The 25,231-nt window shown below is 45.1% G+C and overlaps 1 protein-coding gene across 1 annotated transcript in view; it reads right to left on the bottom strand.

Moving 5' to 3' along the window:
- Positions 1 to 25,231, bottom strand: part of HERC2 (HECT and RLD domain containing E3 ubiquitin protein ligase 2) — a 921,269-nt gene that overhangs the window by 710,091 nt on the left and 185,947 nt on the right. The window contains 5 exon segments of the mRNA XM_030201308.1: positions 5,768 to 5,952; positions 20,141 to 20,319; positions 20,595 to 20,719; positions 20,805 to 20,965; positions 20,967 to 21,031. Of these exon segments, the coding sequence (XP_030057168.1) occupies positions 5,768 to 5,952; positions 20,141 to 20,319; positions 20,595 to 20,719; positions 20,805 to 20,965; positions 20,967 to 21,031 (715 nt within the window).

Genomic DNA, 25,231 nt, shown 5'->3' with positions numbered 1-25,231 from the left:
TAATTCTCATTACAGGGATAAAAAACTGATCTCTTCTAGAGGAAAATTAGATCTCTCTCAATTCTGGGAAACAATAGAGTCTTCCTCAAACATTTTATATAAACAATGGAATGACTCTCTAAGATTTGCTCTTGATAAGGCAGTGCCCCTATGACAGATCCCAGAACCAAGATCAATCACTGAAGAGCTTAAACAGAAAGACAGAAAGTAGAAAGTTGGAGACAGTTTGGAATCTCATCCAAACTGATGAAATTCTTATAGAGGAGGAGGATTTGTCTATATAAAAAAAAAAAAAAGGAGATTCTACTCCAGAAGAAGAATTACTACTCAAAATAACAGTCATAACTCTTCTAAAGAGCTCTTCACTATAGTTAAAAATGTCTACACATTCAGTAAATCAGACTTCAAGTATAGACATCAGTCGAGATGATTTTGCAACACATGTTAAAGGATAAATTTCCAAAATACAAATTGATTTGAACAAAGAGAGAACCACTCAAGGGAAACTAGAAGTGGGATGTTGGAGTGGTGTCACCAACTGGGAATCCCAGTGGACTGTTCCTGGAAGTTCCTGGAATCTATTTACTCAGATAGATGAAGACTGGATAGTAAAATTACTCAATGATTATGCCTGGCTGGCGGCTCAATGGAACGGGGAGTTAATGGTGGGCGTCCAAGCAGAACAATTGAAGGCATGCATTTTGGATATTGCCAAAGTCTCGGTGATTGTGGCGTTGCAGGAAGCATCATATAAATTCTTTATCCGAATGTTCATCTCACCACACAGGGCGTGGAGAGCTTCTATGAGGGAAGATGATAGTTGCTTGAAATGTGGTCACTCATCTGCAGATCTGGGACATATGTTCTGGAGCTGCCCAGGTGTTTTGGAATTTTGGAACCAAATATGTCACCACGTGTCGCAACTGTGGGGGGGTCACCTGGCTCCGCAGGCCAATGTTGTTATTTAATAAATTTCAGTTTGTACAACGTCCGCCGAGGGGGTTGAAGACCTTTCTTTAAAAAGCCGTTATGATGGGGAAGAAATCCGTTCTTCATCTGTGGATAACGGTTGAACGTCCGGAGCTGTCACAGTGGCAGTCCAGGATGATTTTTCTTTGTTCCCTGGAACGTAGAGAGGTTGGTGATTTGGCCTCATCCAAAGGGGATACTTTTTGCTGTACGTGGGCCCTTTTTTGGGACTCTTTGACAGCAGTGGCGCGGAGTAGAATTTTAAACTCTTAGTACACACATGACATGACACAAGAAGGGAAGGGGAAGGGGTTCTAGGAGGGGAGGGAGGGGTTCTCTGCTGGGAAGGGTGAGAATTTTGTGCTAGAATGGAGTGTAGTTCCAGGTGGTTTTTGAAAACGACTGTTTGCCTTCTTTTTAGAGATGCCTGGCTTCAATGATTTTTGTGAAGTTGTACATTGTAACAGTAGAAGAAAAGTGTGCTGAGGAGGGGAGGTGGAGAGGGGGGAGCAGGGGAGGTGGAATATCCACTTGTGGAGGGAGGGGGAAAACTAAAGGAAAATATTGTATTTGATGGTTGATGTTAGTTTCTTGTTGTTCAATTTACTCTGCCATCAATAAAAATGATTGAATCATAAATTTTGTAGACGATCTTGTCAACTTGACCCTTGTCCTGCCTTCACACTTAATATTGGTACATACCAGTTTGGTTAACCAAATTTTAATGGAAGGAAAATACGCCATTTGAACTAGGCCACATTTTGCTAAAACCTTTACTGAAGGGTTCCAAATGTACATCCTACTTGTTGGTCTAATTACAGACCGGTAGCTAATATACCATTCTTGACTATGATGATCGAGGCAGTGGTAGGATCAGAACTAATGAATTATCTTTTCCAACACCAGATCTTAGACCCTATGCAGTCAGGATTTTGTACTAATTACAGTAAAGAGACGATATTATTAGCATTGATGACAAACCTAAGAAATAACCTGGACAAGGGCATGCTGACTATGATCATGCAATTGGATCTGGTTAATCATGGAATTCTCCTGAGTAGTTTATCACAAACAGAAATTACAAATACAGTATGTGAGGTGTTTTTCTGGATTTCTGCATCATAGAATTCTTCGGGTGGCTTGGAATAAGTCTCTTTTGAAGTTGTGGCATATGACATGTAGAGTACCCACAGGGCTCACAGCTTTCCCCAATTCTTCTTAATGTATATTTAAGTGGATTATACCAAGTACTGAGTCCTTTTAATATTGAGTACTTCTCATACGCTGATGACATTTCATTATTGTTCAGTATGGAAAAGGATTTAAAGGATGCTATTTCCTTGATAGCTAGTATGTTTGAATAAATTTCCCAGTGGACGCTTCTAATGATCTAAAAATAAACCCTGACAAAACAATTATTCTATGGGTAACAGGTAAAGATGTAGAAGTGCCACAACTTAAAGTCAGACTAGCTACCACAGAAGTCTTACATCAAACTAATATTAAACTTCTGGGAGTTATACTTGACTCTAATCTGAGCATGGAAAAATATGTCGGTGAATAGTCAGGAAACCGCTCATTAAATTTATGATTCATTATGATGAATTAAACCATTTCTAGATCTCTCACATTACGAACAGTACTGCAAGCAACAAATATGAGCCAAATATTCCCTTTAAGCTGTGTGGGAGTCCTCCGACGGCATTGCTGCCAGTGGGGAATGGTGCTTCAGTATTGTGTTTTCAATCACTAGGGATAGGCCGATTCTCTGGAGTCCTGCAGAGCTTTCCTGTCCCTCATGATTGAAAATGTGATGGTGAAACAGATGTATAAAAGATAAAAAGAGGGCATTTAAGATATTTTTTGGAAAGAGGAAGACTTTGTAGATTAACTTGAAAAAAGAGGAAGGGAGGCTGGTTGAAGGGACAGGGAAGAATAAATTCCCCTAATGCTCAATCTTTCTACCTTCCTTACCCTCCAACACATTTGTCCCCTCCCTCTGGTCACCGATTAGGGTTCATGTTAATTTTGAAGTGCTAAAACACTTTGTGAGGTTTTACTTCATTTGTTGTATTATATTTGATTTTACTATGATTTTATATTGCCATGATAATTTTGATGTAATTTTAGATGTGTATACTCCATATGGATTCATTCTTGGAAAAGTAAAACACAAGCTCATGTAATTAAAATGGAAACACATTAGAGAAAAGCGGAGGAAGCTTTGGTTTACACAATTTAGGAAAAACCAATAGTAGTAAAACAAATACTACCTCATGTTCTTGGTCAAAATAAAAATTTTTGGCCACGGTACAAATCAAGAAAAGCTGTACACTTTTAACAAGTATTCTCTGAAGAGAGAACTGTATTGATAGGTGAGATCACCAATGGCATCAAAACACAGATTAGAACTTTCCAAGCTCTCCTTCCAGAGCATGCAGTGGTTCTCACATTCATGTGCCTGTACAGCATGCCCCAGTTCTATGCAGTTCCTTAAAGGGGAGAAGGGAGGGTGTGTGTGACTGGTGATTGACCCTTCTACATATTACACCTTTTACAGCAAAGTTAGTTTGCTTTCTCTAAAAGGATGGTGAGTCACTTTCATCAACAGGACTCCCTAGCTAAAGTTTGTCTTCAAACAGAAAAATGATCAACCTAACGACTTACTAAGACATAGTAAAATAATAAATGACAGCAGATAAAGACCAACATGGCTCATCTAGTCTGCCCAGTAAGGTGGTAGAGCTGTACCTACCGCTCCATGCAGATTACACTCTGTGTGTTTTTTCAAGTATGAAAGTCATTTAAGTTTTGCTTTCATTACGTCATCCCCCACACCCCGTGAGTCCAGCATACCTCTCTCAGCCTCACACCTCATATCCTACATCAGCTGATCTATTCCCCTCACTGGCCATCCTTTAAATCCAAGGAAGTTTCTCAACCTACCTTCCTTGTTGAAACCACACTACTCTTCCAGCAGCTCTAGTGGTAACACACTGCTTGGCCGACCCAGAGCCTTTTCTCTGCCGTGTCCTGTCCCCACTGATGCAACTTCCTGCTTCTGCATGGGCGGAATCTGGCAGAGAAAAGGCTCCGGGTTGGCCAGGCAGCGGTGTTACCACTAGCGCTGCTGGAAGAGTAGTAATGTTTGACCAAATCCGACCTTCTTGTGTTTGACAGATGGTGGTGAGGGGGATAGACCCGAGAGATGTATGCTGGACTCACAGGCGGGCAGGGAGGAGAGAGAGATGATGATACTATTAGCGCTAGGGAAGGAGGAAAAGAAAACAGACGTTTGTGTGCTGGTTCCATTCAACAATCAGCTTGCAAAATTCTGCAAAATTTAACAACCGGCTCTGGTGAGATGGTGCAGTCTATGGGTGTCAATAACCATAACCAAAGATCTCAGTGCTGCATCAAAAATATCATAGGTCACACAGGCATACTCCTTAGACATGTTATCCATAAAAATGGCATGTCCAAGGTGTTCTCCTTTCTCCATTTTTATTAATTTATGATACATTTACTGTGTTTTTATTTATTTATTTGGCTACTATAGTGTTTGTCCATGTTCCAACCATTCATTGTTCATTTTATGTGTGTATATATATATATATATATATATTTTTTTTTTTTTTTTTTTTTTTATAATAGATGCTGTTCAGCACATTTGTATTTATTAGCTGTAATTCATTGACTTGTAACTCATCAACTGTGATTGTTATGTGCTTATGTGTATATTCTTCATTTGTTGTTAGTATACTCTACATACATTAATTAATTTTTAGTGAATTAACTTGGATATCTGCATTTATCACTGTTTTATTAATTTTAATTTTACATCAACTTCCTTTTTATCAATTTGTTTTAATTTTTTTTATAGAATTCATTTATATGGTTGTAACAGCTTTTTTATTATTAAATTTTTAATAATACTGACTAGTATTTATATATCTATTTTATTTTGTCTATATGCTGTGTTACTTAACAGATTACACTGCTTGAGTCCAGAAGCAGGCATATGTCGCCGAAACGCAGGACTGCGTCAAGTCATTGATGTAGTTATAAAAAAATAATTAACTTGTCAATAAATAACGCATGTTTGAACCATATTGGTCTACCCTCTTCTTTTTGTTTGTGCTGCTGCATTTTGTTGTTAGGGGGATCTTTCTGCTTTCTTTTGCTGATCCGTAAAAATAGCCACAGCAAAATCAAATGACTCGATGTTGAGAAATATGCCTAGATGGTAGCCCTGGGCCCAGCAAGCACATATCAAGCTAATGAGATAAAAAAAAAGAAAATTTAGAAAACAGTAAGTAAATCCAACCTAGAGAAGCTAATGGGGAGGGTGGGGGGGGACAAAAGACAGCAACAGGGAAACAACATTTGAAGAAATCTGTGGCAACCGGTACCGAGATACATGCCAACACACAAACACTTCTGTTTGGCTCTGCAGGAAATGAAGGACTGAGAGGTCCCATGTGACAGCAGCAGGCAGGAACAGGCGTTCACATTAAGTGAAACATTCTTACCAGCATTCTGGAAAAGTGCTGAAAACAAGTTACCACGCAGGCTCTGTCAGATGACATCACCCATATGTGAGAATTCAGTTATCCAGATCCTCCTCAAAAAAAAAAAAAAAAAAAAAAAACTTATTTATCTATTCCAATTATATATTTCAGGTGTCTTCCCCAAGCCATTAATTTTCAATTATACATCCCTCCTATGAAGTGAGCAAGAAAAAAAAAAGAGTAATATTTAACATCTATTTTTTTTTTAATGTACAGGAACTACTTACCATATCCAAAAGAAACCTGTGCAACACTATCCCCTGGATAAAGTTTACTGACCAGCAAACGCTGGAAACGCAGCAGCAGATCCAGAGAAGCAGACCTTTCTTTATTGTAATGTTCACGGTCCAGGCAGAAAGAAATTCGACGACCCACATCTTTTAACTTAGCTATTGTCTGAGAAGCAATGTTTCTGTGAACAAGATTTGTAACAAAACAATTAATGGTAGTCAAGATTCAGTATGTTGCAACTAGAATAATTTATGTAAAAACCATAAAAGTTAAGTAGTATGGTTTCGTGATTGTAATGGTTCTATTTCTTCCTGCTGTTTCTATACTGCTTCTACTTTAGGCTGTCTCACCTTTTGTGCTTTCACAGATAACACATATAACACACTTTGTAAGGGAAGGTGGTGTATAGAAACTGCATTATATAATGGTCAACCAATGGAAACAAAGAAAAAGAGGGTCCACTCCTTCCACAGTAACACAAGCAAACCAAAGGGTTGAAGAATACCAAGTCCAAGTGACCAGCCAAAACACAGGAGTAAGAGCTTCAAACAAAGTTTTATAGGGACCCTACACGGTCCGGTTTCGGCAGAAATGCCTTCTTCAGGGGTCAATAGACGAATCCTTTGCTGAAAGTCAAACCAACTTACAGTGCTATCAAAGCACGGGTATGGGGATGCTAGGTCCGCGAACAGGGACACAGCCAAACCAAACAGGTAAAAAGTAGGACCCAGCATCCCCGTACCGTGCTTTCATAGCACTCTAAGTTGGTTTGACGTTCAGCAGAGGATTCGTCTATCGAACCCTGAAGAATGCATTGTCGCCGAAACACGGACCATGTAGGGTCCCTATAAAACTCTGTGTGGAGCTCTTACTCCTGTGTTTTGGCTGGTCACTTTGACTTGGTTTTCTTCACCCTTTGTTTGGTTTTATATAATGGTCACCCACATTTTACAAATTTTCTTCAAAGAATGTTAGTCAGTGGCATTTTCTTAATACCTGGAAAGATTTTTGTTTGTTTTTTTGGTTTTTTTTTACTTTAGAATCTATTAGTTATATGCTACTAGCTGCCTGAAGCAAGGAGATGTAAGGTAGTAATATTTCTTATATGATCTGCCAACCGCTCCAACACAAGTCCTGGTTTCCAAAGAAAACTTGCAAAGCTAGTTCATACTATCTTCCAGATTACCCATGTCAAAAATTTTCTTAAGTCCTCCAAGGATGAGGATGTGGTGTGATGCCTCTTTTGATCCCTTGATTGTCATTCAGATTTTTTTTTTTAATATTTTCTGGATAGTGTTAAGTGATGGGTTAATGAATAGCTGTGCAAAAGGTGGTCTCCAAGGTTTTATCAACTCTTAACAGCTCTATGTTTGTTTAAGCTTTACTCCTAGGAGGATTCTGTGCAACTGTGCATTGCAGAGTTGGCGCAGAACAAACCACCTCCACAAAATGTGCCCTTGCTGTGAAGAATTCTGCCCAGAAACCAGCATCATCTGCTCTCCTGATTCTCTCTCTCCCTTCCCCGGCTGCATCTTGCCTCCACTGCTGGTCTAGAGCTGACACTTCATTTGAACTATCCAAAAATTCAGTGTATTCTATAAAAAAGATTATCAAGACTTGCCTGAAGCAAGGAGATGTAGGGTAATAATATTTCTTGTATGATCTGCCAACCGCTCCAACACACAGTCCTATTTCCAAAAAAAACTTACTATGCTAGTTCACACTATCTTCCAGATGACCCATGCCCAAAATTTTCTTAAGGGGTCCTTTTACTAAGGTGCACCAAAAAATGGCCTGCGCTAAGTGTAGACGCGTGTATTGGATGCGAATAGGTCCAATTTTTCAGCGCACCTGTACAAGATCTCTATCAACCACATATCCACCAGTCTCTTCATTAGGGAGCTTTTGCTCCCTCCTTCCACTGCAGAAGCACTTGTTTCCTTTTAACCCAAATGCTAAGACAACCTGTGATATCATCTGACATCATTGCTAGAGACAAGAAATACAAACAAAAAGAACTAATCTTATGTAGTAAAATACGCTAAAATGTGGACTTACTAATTAATTTCCTTTCCTTGCATCCTGCCATACCTGTCCAGATAAATGGATTATGCCCCCTGTCAGTAGACCTGAGACAGAGAACAAAAGCTTAAAACTGGCTCCAGTATCCTTAAGGGGGGACTAGTGCTGCCTTCAAGATCCTCAGTATATTTTGTTGTGAGTTCCAATTTACCACCACAGCCAAAACTAATTCAGTCTAAATAATCATTTTATGGTTACTACCCAGGAATAAAATAATACCATATGTCAAAGACATGGCTAACTTTAGAGTGGCATAAAAGAGATGAATTTGACAGATGAGAATCCTTGACTGCCATGGCTTTCAAGGGTGGATTATGAATTGGGACTGTGCTTCCCCTTCAATTGTCATTTAAAATATAAAGACAAACCCCTAGGTGACTCAGCACCAAACCCTTTTCTCCACCAGGAAGGCAACATAAAATGCTCAGTCTTAACCACCTTAGAGCTACAATCAGGTGTGGCCAAAGGAAATAGCAATCCAGCTATCATAGATGCAGCAGGAAGCACTTGGGGTTGGGGGAAAAGAAGCCTTGATCCCTCTATAGGACTACTACTGCCTCATATGGTCCATCTGAGAGATACAAGGATGTCATGCCTTAGAAAATAATGGTCACCAGTTCCTCTCTTCAACACAACCTCCCCATTGAAGCACTAAACCCACTTGGATGAAGCAACCTCCCTCTGCCTGATGAACCAGCTATCTTCTCCTCCCCTTGACCAATCAGTGAATGCTCTAGAGCCCAAACACTGTCAAGGTCAACCTGTAGTTCATTCAATGCAGGGACAGATTAGGGCTAGGAAGGTTCAAAAAGAAATATGAAGGCACTGCCAAAGTAAAACCACTGAAGAATTTTTTCTTTTTTTTTTTTTTTTTTTCAATTATTCTAAGGCTGCAGTGAATTCTTATGCATCAAAATGTAGGAGTGGATCACTGAACACTGGATACTACTGGACCAACAGGACAACCTCAGCTCTGTGCATACTGATGGACTTTACTTTGTGCATACTACCTCTGTTTCTGCCTTTTGGGGCATACTCCATACTTGAATGTATTGGACATTAAGTTCTCTGTGTACTGTGCCTTAACTACAACTTGTCAGTTTGTGCTGCTTGCTGCCTATTAGTGTAAGACAGGATGCAGGTGCATTAGATAAACAGCTGTAACAGTAGTTAGCAAGGCTTGCACACAGAACCCCAGCCTACACGTAGGAGCCACATGAATAGATGGCCATTGGAGGGTGTCGCCACCCCCACCCTGCATCTCTGAGGCCTAACGAACCTTATCTCCTTTGCAGAAAGGAGCATTGTGTGTGTAGAGCAAGATGCTAAGTTTCGTTCTCCCTTGCCAGTATCATTTCAGTATTATGACGTGTGTATGTACTGTGAACTACAAATGTGTACTGTAAGAACTACAAATGTTTACTGCGCATGTCAAACTGTGATGTATATAAGGGGCCTAATGCGCAGGCCCAGCAGGGAAGTATAAGTGTAAGTGTCAGATGATTTGTGACACACCAGTATCCTGAGAGAACTCAGTGCTGTTCATTGCTAGCAATAAAGCTGCATTGCTTTGGAACCAATTTGCCTTTTTCTCTGATTCACTTAGGCTGTTTTCATTGGGCGAGACCAGCCAGAGTGGACTACAAAAGGGAAATCGGATTATATTCTTTCCCCTCCCCCCGCTGCAGTAGGGTCGGGTCATCGACCCCCTCCCGAGAAGGTGGTGAGTGGCCACCGCTGACTTCCAGCATCCATCTCCCGGCGGGGGGCGCCGATCGATCGGCTGACTGGAAAGTGGGGGCTGCGTGGTTCCGGCAAGGCACCTTTACCGACTCCGGAGAAAGCGCACCGACGGCGCGGCCTGCAACGACGACGACGGACAGGCGAGTATACTCTGCGTAGTGACCGGCCCCGGTAAAGGGTCGAAAGAGAGGCATGATCACCCTCTTTTAGCCAGTGACTAATACGGACTAGGTCCCGAAACTCACTAGGCTTTTGCGAAGGAACCGAACGGGAGGGTTTCTTGTGGCGTATGGAAGTTGTGTGAGTGGGCTTGCATTTCCGGATCGGGCGACCGCATTCCGGTCAGGCCGAGTGTTGACCCTTCTGTGTCCGGTGGAATGAGACCCCTTACTCCTCCACCATCCTTTTCCCCCTTTGTCTGTCTCCTATCCTTTGGCACTCAGGTTAGGATGGGCGGGGGTGGATCCACACCTTTAGACTTAATGACGGAACACTTTAGCGAAGTGTTCGACCAAGATAAATGTAGTAAGGCCGGGATGATACAGCGATGTCAATTTATGTGGCCCGGACTAGGGATTGCTGAATGGCCTCCAGAAGGGTCATTTGAGTATGAGAAGGTGGCGGCGGTCATGGATATTGTTATAGTTGAAGGAAACCCAGGCTGTCCCGAGGACATTCCGTATATAGAAGCGTGGTTGAATGTAGTCCGGAACCCGCCGGACTGGGCCCAACATAAGGTAGAGAAGGCCGCCCTCATGGTGATAAACCAGAGAAAGGGGCGAAAAACTAAACTTAAAGCCCTGCAGACTCATGCCTTCGCTCTCCAAACCCCGGCTACCATTGCCGTCCCGAAGGCCGCGGGGACCGCCCCCATAAGGCCGACCGCCCCAGCATCGAAGCCCCAGAGACCACGCCCCGCACTACCACCACTAAGACTAAGGCCACGCCCCGTGCTACCAATATACTTCCCAGAACGAGACCCCTGAAGGAAACCCGAGGGAAAGTTCAGGATTTGCCCGAAAAGGTGCCTCCGAAGGCTCCGATACTTGCTACGACGGAGGCTTACAAAGATGATATTGCGCCCCCTCCCTACGCCCCCATATACCCCGACCTCGCGGGCGTGGCAGAGGGCCAGAATAGCGCCGAGGCCTCCGAGTCAGAGTCGGACGCTGAAGACACTTCCCGACCCAGCACGCCCGAGTTAACGGGCCCCGCAACCTCCAGGAAGAGCCAAAGGGTCGTGAAGAATATTACTGGGTTTCCCAATCGACGTCCGCGAAAACACCCTACCTCCAAGACCGCAGGGCGGGAATTACCTACCTATACCCGGTCCGACAATATCTACCACTATACCCCTAACCCCGGCAGCAGAAGGGGGCCAGCCATCGAGTCGACCGTCTACAGCCACGTTCCCTTCCCAGTGCCGACTTGTATAACTGAAACTACATGGGCTTCGTACGACCAGAAACCTGAACAGCTGATAGAATTGGTGGAAAGGCATCATATCCAGTTTATAATCCCACATGGAGGGACCTTAGGCCAATTGAGCACCCACATTCTGACCACTGAAGAACGCCGCCTCTTACAACAGAATATGGAACAAGCCGTCCAGGACGCCAACCGGGCCATGGCCAATTTATAGAACCTCTTAGACGCGGAAGTACCCACCGCGGCCCCCTGCGTGGGACTATCGAACCGCTGAGGGTCCAAAACCTTCATCCGGCGCGGTACTCAGCAGGCATACCCATGGCGGCCCCCCACGGCTTAAAAAGGGAAAACAGAAGATTACAAATATGGGAAAAATCCACAATCTAGTCCAACAGAAGAACGAAAGCCCAGGGGATTTCCTTGAACGACTTATGGAAGCATTTAGAAGACATAGTCCGATAAATCCCGAAGATCCCAGGAACGTCCCTATAGTGGTTATGAGTTTTGTCAGTCAGTCAGCACCGGATATACGAAGAAAACTCCAAAGAACTGAAGGATTTGAAGGGATGAGTATCAGCCAACTGAAAGCTATAGCTCATCGCGTATTCGGATACCACGACCAAGAAGAGAAGACTGAAGCCCGGAAGGAGTCGACCAGACGGATGCGCGAGAAGGCGGATGTGCTGGCCACGGTACTGGAAGAACGCCTGGGGTCCAGACCGCGTGGCAGAGGCAAGGGCCGGAGGGGAAGAGGAACACGGTCCCCCATAGGACGCAACCAGTGCGCTAATTGCCGAGAAGAAGGGCACTGGTGGGCGGACTGCCCGGAGAAGCCACGAGACCAGAAGAGAGAGGAGGAGGTACGACGACCGCCCAAGAGTCCCCAGACAAGGACAACGAGGACGGGGCCGCGGCCGGGGACGTGTCAAGCAACAGGAATGGCAGATGGCCCTTGACGCCACCCGGGAACCACCCTGCATGAAGGGACAGGAGGGCAGGAGTCCCCACTGACCCTCTGGTGGAGATCCGGGTTGGGGACGCAATTGATGAAGGCCCTACTAGACACTGGGGCCCACGATCTGTTATCACCACTGCCATAAGCCCCGGGTCACGAAAAGAAACCATACCGATTGTGGGTGCCTCTGGGAAGTCACTCACTGCTACCCTCCTCAAGGAACGCCAAGTCCAGATCGGAGGGACGATGGTGTCTCACCAGTTCATACAATCCCCGAATGTCCAGTCCCCCTGATTGGCCGAGACTACTGTGCAAACTCCAAGCCACCTTGAAGTTTAAGACTACGGGGTGAAGTAGGAAGCTCACTTTGAAGACCACCCGGTGTGACGCTCGTCTGCCCTGTGCGGGAAGAATGGAGACTACACGCCCCCCTAATTGCAGGCCCTGACGACTGCCATTACTGCCAGGACACCCCTTTCGCACGGCAGAGGAGAGCCCTAATGGCTGTGGGTGCCCAACGTATGGGCAGAAGAGAACCCCGGTGGACTGGCCGTTAACGCCATCCCCATCTGGATTGAACTCAAACCAAATGCTCAAGTCGTCAACCAAGGACAATACCACATCCCTTATGCAGCCCGGCATAGTATGCAAACTCACCTACAGAAACTCGCTTCAACAAGGGTCCTCAAACCGATCAGATCTGCGTGGAACACCCCACTGCTGCCCGTTAAGAAGCCGGGAACATCAGAGTACAGACCCGTTCAGGACCTGAGGAAAGTTAACAACCAGGTAGCCGACATAGTTGCCCTCGTACCGAACCCCTACTCCATCCTAGCCCAAGGTGCCAGCCCAGACCAAGTGGTATAGTGTCATTGATCTGAAGGACGCCTTCTTCTCCATCCCTTCTTGCTGCCGACAGCCAGAAGTTGTTTGCCTCACGTGGGAAGGACTACAGACTGGAAGTAAGCAGCAATTTACATGGACCCGGCTCCCCAGGGATTCAAGAACTCGCCTACCCTCTTGGTGATTCAACTTGCCCGGATTTGAAGATGTATCAGGACGAGTATGGGCCGGTCGTTCAATACGTGGACGACCTGTTGGTGGCCCGGGAAACGTACACGGCCTGGCAGAAGCGACCTTTACCTCTTGAAAACCCTGGAAGCTCAGGGGTACCGCAACAGCCGAAAAAAAGGCCCAGATATGTGAGATCGAAGTCGAGTATCTGGGTTTTCCGCCTCCGAGAAGGGACCCGAAGGCTCGGTACCCCCGAACCCAAGCCATTCGTAACCAACCCACTCCTGCAAATAAGAAGGAATTGCGGGCATTACTCAGGAGGCAGCTGGGTATTGCCGGATCTGGATCATTAACTTCGCTGTCCTGACCAAGACTTGTACGCCAAACTGAAAGGACCTGAACTCGAGGGCCAAACCTCCAGTGGGAGAAATACGAACTGAAAGCCCTTCAGGACCTCAAGGAGGCCCCTTGTGGCCCCACCAGCGCTCGGACTGCCAGATTGTGACCAAGCCGGTCCACTTGTTCATCGACGAAAAGAAGGGATTGGCACTTGGAGTCCTTACCCAACTGGTCGGCACCTGGCAAACGCCCTGTAGCATATCTCTCCAAGGGCATGGACAACGTGGAACGAGGATGCCGGGGTGTCTCCGAAGCATTGCGGCGGCCTGTCTGCTGATACACGAGGCCAATAAACTCACGTTTGGCCAAACACTCTTTGTGGACTACACCCCACACCATCCGCAGCCTACTCGAGAGCCACGGACCCAGATGGATGACCAACTCCCGATTGGTTAAATACCAAGCCCTCCTGTGCAAAAATCCGGAGGTGCGGATCCTGGACACAACCAACCTTAATCCCGCCACCCTCCTTCCGGCCCCTGAACCACCACTCCACGACTGTGAAGAGGTAATGGCCACTGTGCATTCTAGCAGACCTGACCTCAAGGACCAACCCTGGCAAGGGGGCATCACCCTGTTCACCGATGGAAGCAGCCAGGTGATAGAGGGAATTCGAAGAGCTGGCTATGCTGTCGTGTCTGAGGACCATGTGATCGAGGCTATGGCACTGCCGCCCGGAACGTCAGCCCAGAAAGCGGAGTTGATCGCCCTCACCAGAGCCCTCCTGTGGGCTGAAGGAAAAGTTGTTAACATTTACACCGACTCCAAATACGCTTTCCTCACCCTCCAGGTGCACGGGGCCTTGTACAAGGAGAGAGGATTTCTGACAGCTGAGGGGAAGGGACTTGCAAATGCCACTGAGATCTGCCAATTACTCGAGTCAGTATGGAAACCAAAGAAAGTAGCTGTGATGCACTGCAGGGCCCACACAGGCCGGACGGACCCTATCGCCCGGGGAAATCAGCGGGCGGACGACGCTGCAAAAAGGGCAAGTCAACTCCCTTACCTCTCTCATTCCTCTGCCCCTGTACTCGTCGTTCACCTCCCCACAGAGGCCCCCATCTATGCCCCACAAGAGACTGAGTGGGCCCGGCAAGAGGGCCTGGAATCGCGCAATGGCTGGTGGGTACTACAGGATGGGCGCATATGGATACCCGAAGCCTTGGCCTGGACGGTGGCCAGGGAGGCCCACAACCGCACCCACCTGGGCAGGGACGCTCTGGGGCGCCTGCTCGAGAAGACCTACTACATCAATAAATTGTCCCTCTGGACCAAAAATGCCTCCAGCCAATGCGCAACTTGTGCTCGGAACAACCCAAGGACGGGGCCCGGTCCTACGCCAGGACATGTTCTCCGAGGCACTAGCCCGTTCCACGTCTGCCAGATTGACTTCACGCATATGCCCCCAGCCCGGGGCTACAAAGCCATCCTCGTCGCCGTGTGTACCTACACCGGATGGATTGAGGCCCAGCCCACCAGAACGGAAATGGCTAAAGAAGTCACCTCCTTACTGATCCAGCACATCCTGCCGCGGTACGGCCTTCCCAGGCAGATAAACTCCGACAACGGCCCTGCATTTGCCAGCGAAGTAACACAACAACTCAGTACAAGACTGGGCCTCGATTGGAAGTTACATTGTGCATGGAGACCCCAGAGCAGTGGAATAGTGGAGAGAGCTAACCGATCCCTGAAGAACCAGCTAGCTAAGCTATGCCAAGAAGCCAAAGCTAAATGGCCCGACTTGCTCTCACTGGCCTTACTGCATCTCAGGTGCACCCCCAAGGCTACAGGCCTTACGCCTTACGAGATGATGTACGCCCGGCCGCCACCCCTACCCTCCTTTCCCGACTCCTTGCAGATACAGGGCGAGAGCTCCTTAGTAAAACAGATGAAGGCCCTACGCGAGGTAGTGCAGGACATCCAACAGTACACTGAGAGTGTAGGTCCTCTAGTCCTTACTAGTCCTACACATCAGTTTAGGGTGGGGGATGAAGTCTGGGTGAAAGAGTGGGACGAATCTGATTGTTTAAAGCCCAAGTGGAAAAGGCCCTCCCTTGTTCTCCTAACTACCCCAACCGCTGTTAAAATTGCAGGAAGTCCCGTGTGGATACATTGGACCAGGCTGAAACCCGCTGCACCTACCGGCGGCACACCTAGAGTTTGGACTGCCCGTAGACACCCTGACGCTCCACTGCGGCTGACCCTGACGAGGAAGTGAACCAGGTCCATGCCTACCCAGCAACAGAAGCTCAGCTATTGGACCCACTGCGTCTTTGGCTCCCTGTTTATTGGAGCCGTCATTCTAAGCCTCATAATCTTCCTACTGCAGAGATTGGGATACCTCCCCCCATACATATGATGCTGAACCTACTCTTTATAATCCTCCTTTGCCCAGCCTCCAGCCAGACTACCACCCTGAGTCAGAACTGTACTGAGTGTTTGCGCTCAGTACGTCACCGCATAGAGGGGGGATATCACCTGGTCACCACCCTCATTCATCAGTCACAGCCTCCGGAAGGTGATTGCCGGCCCCTTCCGGTCTGTGCCATTACGACCCCGACTGGACCCCAACAGTTTCACAGGTGCCTCCAGAACAACCTCACTATCTGCCACAGCCCAGTCAAGCCAAGATACTACAATGTCACCCTCAGTGTGGGGCTCCCCCAGTACGTTGGGTCTATGGGAGTCCAGGGAGACGGCATCCTGTACTACGTAAACTCTACCCGCATTGTTGCAGGTGGTACTCAAACCGTGGCCACCCTCACCTTTGACGTCTGTGTTGCTATAGACAGACACCCCTGGTCCCACAAGTGCGGAAGTCTAGCTTGGCGCAAGGCCTACGCAAATGATCACAAGTATGTTTGCCCCCTTACTTTAGACGGAAGATATGGCTCTCATTGGTCTTGGCTACCCTGTGCTGCTGACACCCGGACCTCGGGCTGGGAACGAGTGTGTGCCTACACAGGAGGCGGATACCCCGGATGTCCTGGTCTAGGTGAATTTCGCAGGGGCTCCGAGAACACCGTGCTCCTTGAATGGCCACTGAGGGGACCCGAGACCCCCTGGAGACAAACCTGGGGTCTTGGCATCGACGGGGCCGGAACGGACCCTATAACCTTCAGCACTATCAGCCAGAGCCTTGAGGAGAAAGCAGCCACACATTATCAGACCACGGTTGTCGGGTACCAGGACGTATTCGACGAAATTGCTCGCGCTGAGGAGGCAGCTACTAAGTTCCCCATTTCTCCCAAAGCTCGGAACATGTTCCTCAACTTGGCCGAAAACATTGCCCTCTCCCTAGGAATTGCCAACTGTTTCGTCTGCGGAGGCACCGACATGGGTGAGCAATGGCCCTGGGAAGCGAAGGAGATTCACCAGCACATGTGGGACGCCCTCAATGCCACCAACATTACCTTTCCCCAGCGTCCGAGGCCCTATGAATGGGCCCTGAGGACCAACATCATAGGTACCCTCTGCGCTAGCCGGGCTCCCTCGAAGCACTATTCCGTCCCTGTTGGAGATTCCGCTTGCACGGGGGTCCTTCAGTTTAATGGAAGCCAAACCACCTGGTGGCAAACGGACAACCTGCCCGCCCCGGTGCCCATTTGGACCGAACCCACTCTGAATACAACATGGACATACGGGGGAAACGCCTCCCTTAAATGGATAGCCCCGGAGGGCTACTACTACATTTGCGGCCACAGGGCCTATGAACAGCTCCCAGCCCGCTGGTACGGCACCTGTCTCTTGGGCACCGTCCGTCCTAGTTTCTTCCTCCTGCCCCTGCGCGTGGGCGAGACGTTAGGTATACCTCTCTATATGGAACAGGGGCCTGGAAACATGGGCAGGCGTATACTCACTAACGACTCGGCCCTTGCCCTTAACATCTTGGCACGCCAAAACACCAAATTGATTACCGCAGTCTACCAGAATCGCCTGGCTCTTGACTATCTCTTAGCCCAGGAGGGCGGGGTGTGCGGCAAATTTAATCTCAGCAACTGCTGCCTGCAGATTGATGACCAGAGTCACGTCATCAGGGAGATCACTGACCGGATGGTGAAATTGGCTCACGTCCCTGTCCAAACCTGGAACAGCGCCTGGGATTGGACATCCTCTTTAACCAACTGGCTACCGACCTCTGGGAGCCTCAAGAGTATCCTTGTCATGGGTGGCCTGTTCTTGTTGTCCTGCTTATTAATACCCTTGTCTCTCCCCTTTGTTTTCAGGTGTCTCCGCTCCACCATGGAAAGCATCGCTGACCGCCGAGCAGCTGCCCAACTCATGGCCCTCCAGATGTATTCCCCCATACCGCAATCCGATGCGGATGAAGCAGAACTCTGTTCTCCCGAGGCAATTAACGGGCCGACGCCCTTGTGACAGCACAAGTCCGGCTACAAAGGGGGGGGGATTCCACTAGGGACCCTCCGTCTCAACCCCGGCGAAGTAACCAGCGGCTGCACAAGGGACTAGGGCTCCCTTTTTGCCTCCCTGCTAATGCTTCTTGTCTCTCTTCCCTTTCAGGGCTTATGGAGATGATACTCTCCATCAGAATGGATGTTCAAGTATCAAAAGGGGGGAATTGTAGGAGTGGATCACTGAACACTGGATACTACTGGACCAACAGGACAACCTCAAGCTCTGTGCATACTGATGGACTTTACTTTGTGCATACTACCTCTGTTTCTGCCTTTTGGGGACATACTCCATACTTGAATGTATTGGACATTTAAGTTCTATTGTACTGTGCCTTAACTACAACTTGTCAGTTTGTGCTGCTTGCTGCCTATTAGTGTAAGACAGGATGCAGGTGCATTAGATAACAGCTTGTAACAGTAGTTAGCAAGGCTTGCACACAGAACCCAGCCTACACGTAGGAGCCACATGAATAGATGGCCTTAGAGGGTGTCGTCAACCCCCACCCTGCATCTCTGAGCCTAAAGAACCTTATCTCCTTTGCCAGAAAGGAGCATTGTGTGTGTAGAGCAAGATGCTAAGTTTCGTTTCCCTTGCCAGTATCATTTCAGTATTATGACGTGTGTATGTACTGTGAACTACAAATGTGTACTGTAAGAACTACAAATGTTTACTGCGCATGTCAACTGTGATGTATAAGGGGCCTAATGCGCAGGCCCAGCAGGGAAGTATAAGTGTAAGTGTCAGATGATTTGTGACACACAGTATCCTGAGAGAACTCAGTGCTGTTCATTGCTAGCAATAAAGCTGCATTGCTTTGGAACCAATTTGCCTTTTGTCTCCTGATTCACTTAGCCTGTTTCAAAAAGCCTAATCTGACCTAGCCTCACTAGTATAGAGGGGTGGAGAGCTGGTTCTGTAGACTATTCCCATAGCTAGGAGGGCTAGGGATGAGATGGGTACCTGCAATATGCATCAAAGTTTGACTGCTTATATATTATCTCACAGAACTACAACTGTTCTGCAATGACTAAAGGTAAATATCTAGACTTCCCAAATCCCCTACTTGTAAGGGAAAGAAGAAGACACAGATCCCGGGGGTATACTTCACTTAGTTATTATTGATGTGAAGTGGCAATAAAACAGCTGCTGCTCCTACATACAGGAATGCTGAATAGGTCTTATTTCCAAGCACACAACATGAGCCACAATTCAATCAACCAAGCTTCTATTTTAGCCAAGTGCTAAACCTCCACAGATCATACCTGCCCACCTGGCACCTGTATGCCAGCCTGCTCCAAAGACTGGCCAAATGCATTGGCCAACAAGCTGAACTGGTATGACGTATATGCAGTGCGTCACCTTCTTTTTCTTCCAGACATAACAGGAAGCAAGTGACAGGAAAGGAGAACGTACTTGCCTAACTGATGCTTGCTCTTAGGTTGGGCCAAGTGCACCAACTGACATGCTGACCTGCAAATGCCACCTCCTTCCTCCCACCCCCAACCCAGAAATATTGGAAACAAATAAGGGAGGATAGTGTGATCACTCTTGACTCTCTGACCAAATCCAAATCTGACATAGTACCATAGTAAAGTCAGAAGCAGTCTGAGAAGAGGCTATGCTGTTGGACAAACCAGAGGTAAAAAGTCAACAAGTACCACCTGGTACTGGACAAACTAGTGTGGGAACTCAGTCTCCAGCCAAGTTTATTTCCGAGGGGGGGAAGGGGGAAGATATTCCCGTTGGAATGTTGCCTGGAGCATCTCCCAAGACTTGGTTTATGTTCCATTAGGAATCTGGGCCTACAGCCTTCTCAAGAGCTGCACCAGGCCACGTCTGCACCATCTGCTGAAGCTAGAGATATACCAAGGAGTTGGAGATAGCATTTGTCACCAATAAAGGGAGAAATCAGCTCAGAGCTGACAGGGGGACATAATCCATTCAGCTGAACTAATCTGGCATGGGAAATATGTTTTGCAATGGTTATTTACACAATCTAGAGTCTCAGCTGGATAGAGAACTCAACACCAACTCCCTCATTGCAATAATTAAAAAAATAAATTATATGTTCATCAACTGTATGTAACATACCAATAAATAAATGCACAATAATTAACAAAAGGCGAGACCCAGGCCACCAGATTTCTTTGTAAATAGAAACACATTTTTGTTCATAAGCAACAGACTCAATTCACAAACTAAATCACCTTCAGTGCTAATGTTATAAAAACAAAATTGCAGTCTTGTTAAAATATTTTCTGCAGAATAAATAGGTTTGAAAGATTAGAATTTGCCTTGCACTAAAAACTGGATAAGTTTGGCATTTGTTTACCTCAACAGTTGCTGAATCAACTGAACCAGTGGCAAAGTCTGTTTACCAGCAGACTCATAGATTCCAGTGTTTATAATGTCTTTGTCTAGTGGAGTGCTACTTCTGTAAAACGTTGATGCATTTGCTTCTTGTTCATCAATTTCTTTTTCCTTCTGTGCTTCTTTTTTTGCTTCAATATCCTATAAAATATGCAAGATAAATTTCGAATTTAAAAAAGACAGGTTTGTGAACTATTAGGAATCCCTGATGATAAATGTGGTAATTAAACTAAATAAATCAGATCTGAAGTGCAACAGTTTGCCTTTTTAATAGAAAAAAATAGCAATACGAACTACACGTAACAAGTGCGGAGGACAAGATTACCATCTTAGATTTGATATATAGAACTCTTAATCCTCTATAATACATGCTAAGTGTAAGCAATAACGTTGTAAGTGAATGAACAAGACTATACCTGAATTTCTGCAGTGATAGCAGTATTCAGCGCAGACTCCAAACCACCATCTGCCATCAAACTGCTCACCAAAGATCTATCATAAATCGGCGGCCCTGGACTTACATTCATTTCATTTCCTAACACTAAAAGAAAAGAAAACACTTTATAGACAAATTAAAGTTTAAAAGCAAAGGCAGCAAATAATATGTCTGTATGTTTATACTCTACCTGCATTGGGAAGAAGGGCTGAAAGAGCCCTTGCTCGCTCCTCTGCTGTTGGCAACAGCACAGACCATCCACTCTGTAATACAGCCTGAGCTGCTGACTGTACAGTGTTCAACACACCAGCATTACTTGCCAATATTACCACAGTCTGTTTAAGCTGTTCAAAGCACACTGCCTAAACCCAGCCCGAGACATTCTGGATCAACGTGATGGCTAATAGCAGCATGCAACTAGAAAAACCAAAGAAAAAAACATTTTAGTCTCATCATACTTTATATTAAAACAATTGTGAGTAAGAAAAACAGTGGTTAATTTAACAATACATGAGGCTCATTAAACTCCTTAAAGAAGTTCCATCTAGAACTCAAGTACTCTATAGAACCCGTGTGACTGTGATCCATGCTATATATGGATCAAAACAAAAAAGAAAGAAAAAATTGCCGCTGTCAAAGTCCTACTGCTCCCAGTGAAATGTCCTTCAAATCTGGTGTAGAAGGATTAATCAAAGTTACTTGGAGGGAACATACAAAGCTTATAAGCTTTCTTTTCCTTCATAAGTATTAAACAGGGCCACTGTTAAGAAATGATGTCTGCCTTAAACATATACAAATTTTGGCTCACTTCAAGCAGTACAAACAAAAAAAGGCAATGTCATTTTCACTCAAATTTTATGTAATTATTTCAGTTTTTGAAATCTTTTACTAATAACTCGTTATACCTCTAAATAAAACTGGGTACTGTTGAACCTAACCTAATTGTAATTCTCTACATACACATTGTACTGATACACATCTTAAACAATGAACAGCTCAAGGAAGAGATGTTTAAAGACAGAGAACACAGGGAGGTAGATCAATGTTTATGTTTGTTATGTTCCACTATACATGAAAAACATTTACCATGCCATGCCACATATAAAAGGACTAATATCAATATTTAAAAGTAATCAACAGGGAGTAAGAGGTGCAACAGTAGATGGTTTAATTTTTTAAAAAATCATTTTTATTGAGTTTTCAAGAAAATTTATTTAATAACATGAATAAAAAGATAAATAATTAATTAAACCTAAAAATGACTTCAGAGAAAAATCAGAATCCAATACAACCTAAGAAAATGCAAAACGCTACTTTGAAAAATCTAACTAATACAATTTATTAGGATTTATTACTGCCTTTTTGAAGGAGTTCACTCAAGGCTGTGTACAGTAAGAATAGATCAAGCATGAACAATAGACAATTACAGCAGTAAAAATATTCAAAAACAATACAAAGTATGGCATGGTATACTATTTACAATGTCAACACAATAAGTAATAGAACATTAGGTGATAGAAAAGGGTAAAGCAAAAGATGTAACGTATAGAAGGGTAAGAAAAGTAGGAAAGTTACAAAGTAAGATGATTGATTTAATGAAAGTTGACATGAGGTCAGAGAAATGGTTAAATGTTATCTCAGCTGGAGTAGGAATGGATAAGCATGTCCTGCTGCACTATATGCAGCCTGAGTACTCCTTGTGTGTGTGAGTGAGACTAACGATAGATACTTTTTCCATTAAAGGCTTGGTTGAAGAGCCAAACTTTCACCTGCTTCCTCAAGTAGAGATAGTCTTGTGTTAATTTAAGCCTTTCAGGCAGTGCATTCCAGAGTTGTGGGGGCTACTCTGGAGAAGGCTCACTTGCGGGTATCACATCGTGTAATGTCTTTTGGAGAGGGTGTGGTTAATGAAAGTCCTCGGGAGGACCTTAGTGTCCTTGGCGGTGTGTCTCCACACAGGTAATCAGGGCCATTTCCTTTCAGGGCCTTGAAGATCAGACATAGAGTTTTAAATTTAGCCCTATATTGTACTGGTAGCCAATGAACTTTTTGCAAAAATGGTTGTGAAATGGTCACGTCGCTTGCAACCTTCTATGAGTCTTGCTGCTGCATTCTGAATCAACTGGAGCTGGTGCAGGCCCTTTGTAGTCAGACCATTGTATAGTGCATTGCAGTAATCCAGTCTTGATATTATCATGGCAAGTACAACTGGGATAAGATTTACCTTCTCGATGTAAGGAGAGAGGCAGCGTAGCTGTCACAAATAGTAGAAGCAGCTCTGAAGACTGCTTGGATTGGGGAATCAGAGTAAGTGTTGAATCTAACTGTATTCGGTTTCTGACTTGAGATGTTTTGGGGGAGGAGAAAGGGGAGTGGAGGAGATGGGGAATGTTCATAACAGTTAATGTTTCTACTTTCTGACTTGTTTATATGATTGAAATTGTTTGCTTTATTCTTCCTAAAATATAACATTGATTTAAAAAAAAAGAGCTGTAATTTGCTTTCGCATCAAGTGCCAGAGTCTAGGAATTACTCAATTCCATTTTTATTTGCTTTGCTAGTGGTCCAAGTTCATCATTGCAAGTGGTAGAAAAAAAGAAGGTAGTAGTTCTCTCTTCATCCTCCTACCACATAACAGACTAGCTAGCCCTCTCTTGCTTTTCTTCATCTTCCCTCACTTTTTCCATGTCATCCACACAACCTCCATGCTCAGTGCAATAGTACCAATCCTGTTGCCAGCAGGGCTACTGCACAGTGCCACCTCCATTACAGCTAGAAGATCTGATCTCTCCTCTTACCAAGCATGTCACTCCAGTCAACTGTTTCACCAACTCCAGTGCATTCTGGCTTCAGCTAGCTGCAGGTTAAACACAGCACTCTAAACTACTTACATGCTGCACATGAGGACCATGCAACCAACAAACAAGTGAACAACTACCTTTATTATAAAATAAATAACTAGGGATAGACAATCGGGAAATCTTTTGTTGTTGTTTCAGAGAAAGGTCACTTTAATTAATTTTCATTTGGCCATTCTGTCTTCAAGAGAGCAAAGTCATTGAGTGTGCACTCTTTCGAAAGAGTGCACATTATTTGCAAGGTAGGTGCAACTCTTTCTGAAAAAGGAAATAATTTTCCCCAATAGTGCAAATATGCACAATACTGGGAACGAGAGTGTGCTCCCTGTGAAAATAGGACCAAATTCTATAAGGAGAAATTAGGACCTACCTGATAATTTTCTTTCCCTTAGTTTTCCTACTATTCCAGAACCTGAGGGATGGTCATGTCCATCAAACCAGCAGATGGAGATAAAGAACTGAAAACTGAGCTCAGACATTTCTTGGCATGCAGTCCAGCTCCTCAGTATTTAAGTAGACAAGCAGCAAGGAGGAAAGAATAAACACAATCTTACACAACTCGCTAACCTCAAAACCACAAGTTAGGAAACTAGAACGTGCGTGGAACAAAAAGAAAGATGATTCCCACTCTCAACACTTGGAAACAGCTCCGAAGGAAATATAAATATACTATAAGACAAACCAAAAGACAATACTACAAACTGAAATTGGACCATATTACAAAGACACACACAAACTCTTCCAACTCGTGAATAATTATTAGATACCCACTCCAGTCACCAACAACAGCAAAGACACACCAGGAGCTGACGACTTGGCGAAGTACTTCAAGGAGAAAATCATACCAACTGCGACTCAAAATACCTGTCAGCCCCATCGATTACATCGCACTCCTAGACTGCCTAGACCCAGACCCTGGAGTTTACCCAGCAGAAGGATCTGGACTGAATTCACAATACTACCGGAAGACCTTATCTCACAAACGCTTAAAAGATTCACCAAATCCACTGCAAATTAGATATATGCCAAACAACCTCATGAAGTCGGCCCCCTCACAATTTACAACGGACCTAACAACCACTGTGAACTTTATGCTACAAAATGGACTCTATCCCAAGGGAGAAAGGTAACATTTTACTCACCCCCATACCCAAGGATGCAAAGAAAAATGCTAATGAACTAACGAACTATAGACCAGTAGCAATCCATTCCCTTAAGTACCAAAATACAGAAGGTATGGTGACCAAACAACTCACTCAGTATCTGAACAACTTCTCAATATTACACGATTCCCAGTCAGGATTTCGCTCTAATCACAGTACTGAAACCGTACTAGTTACGCTCATGACCAAACTCAAACAATTGATAGCAAACGGGAATAACATACTACTGTTACAATTCGACATGTCAAGCGCATTTGACATTTGACATGGAATTTTATTACACATCTTCGAATACTTCGGAATCGGAGGCAACGTCCCTCAATTGGTTTAAGGGGTTCCTAAGTACACGCTCTTATCAAGTGACATCAAATTCGGCTACATCAGCTACATGGACACCTGAATGCGGAGTTCCACAGGGATCCCCTCTCTCACCGACCATATTCAACCTAATGATGACACCCTTGGCCTAACTACTATTGAATCACAACTTAAACCCATATATATATGCTGATGATGTAACAATCTTCATCCCATTCAAACAAGATCTAAGGGAAATCTCCAACGAAATCAATCAAAGCCTACACATCATGAATTCC

This window comes from Microcaecilia unicolor, chromosome 4, assembly GCF_901765095.1.
Source record: "Microcaecilia unicolor chromosome 4, aMicUni1.1, whole genome shotgun sequence".
In the NCBI taxonomy this organism is placed as follows: Eukaryota; Metazoa; Chordata; class Amphibia; order Gymnophiona; family Siphonopidae; genus Microcaecilia; species Microcaecilia unicolor.
This window is presented reverse-complemented; position numbering and strand designations above follow the sequence as displayed.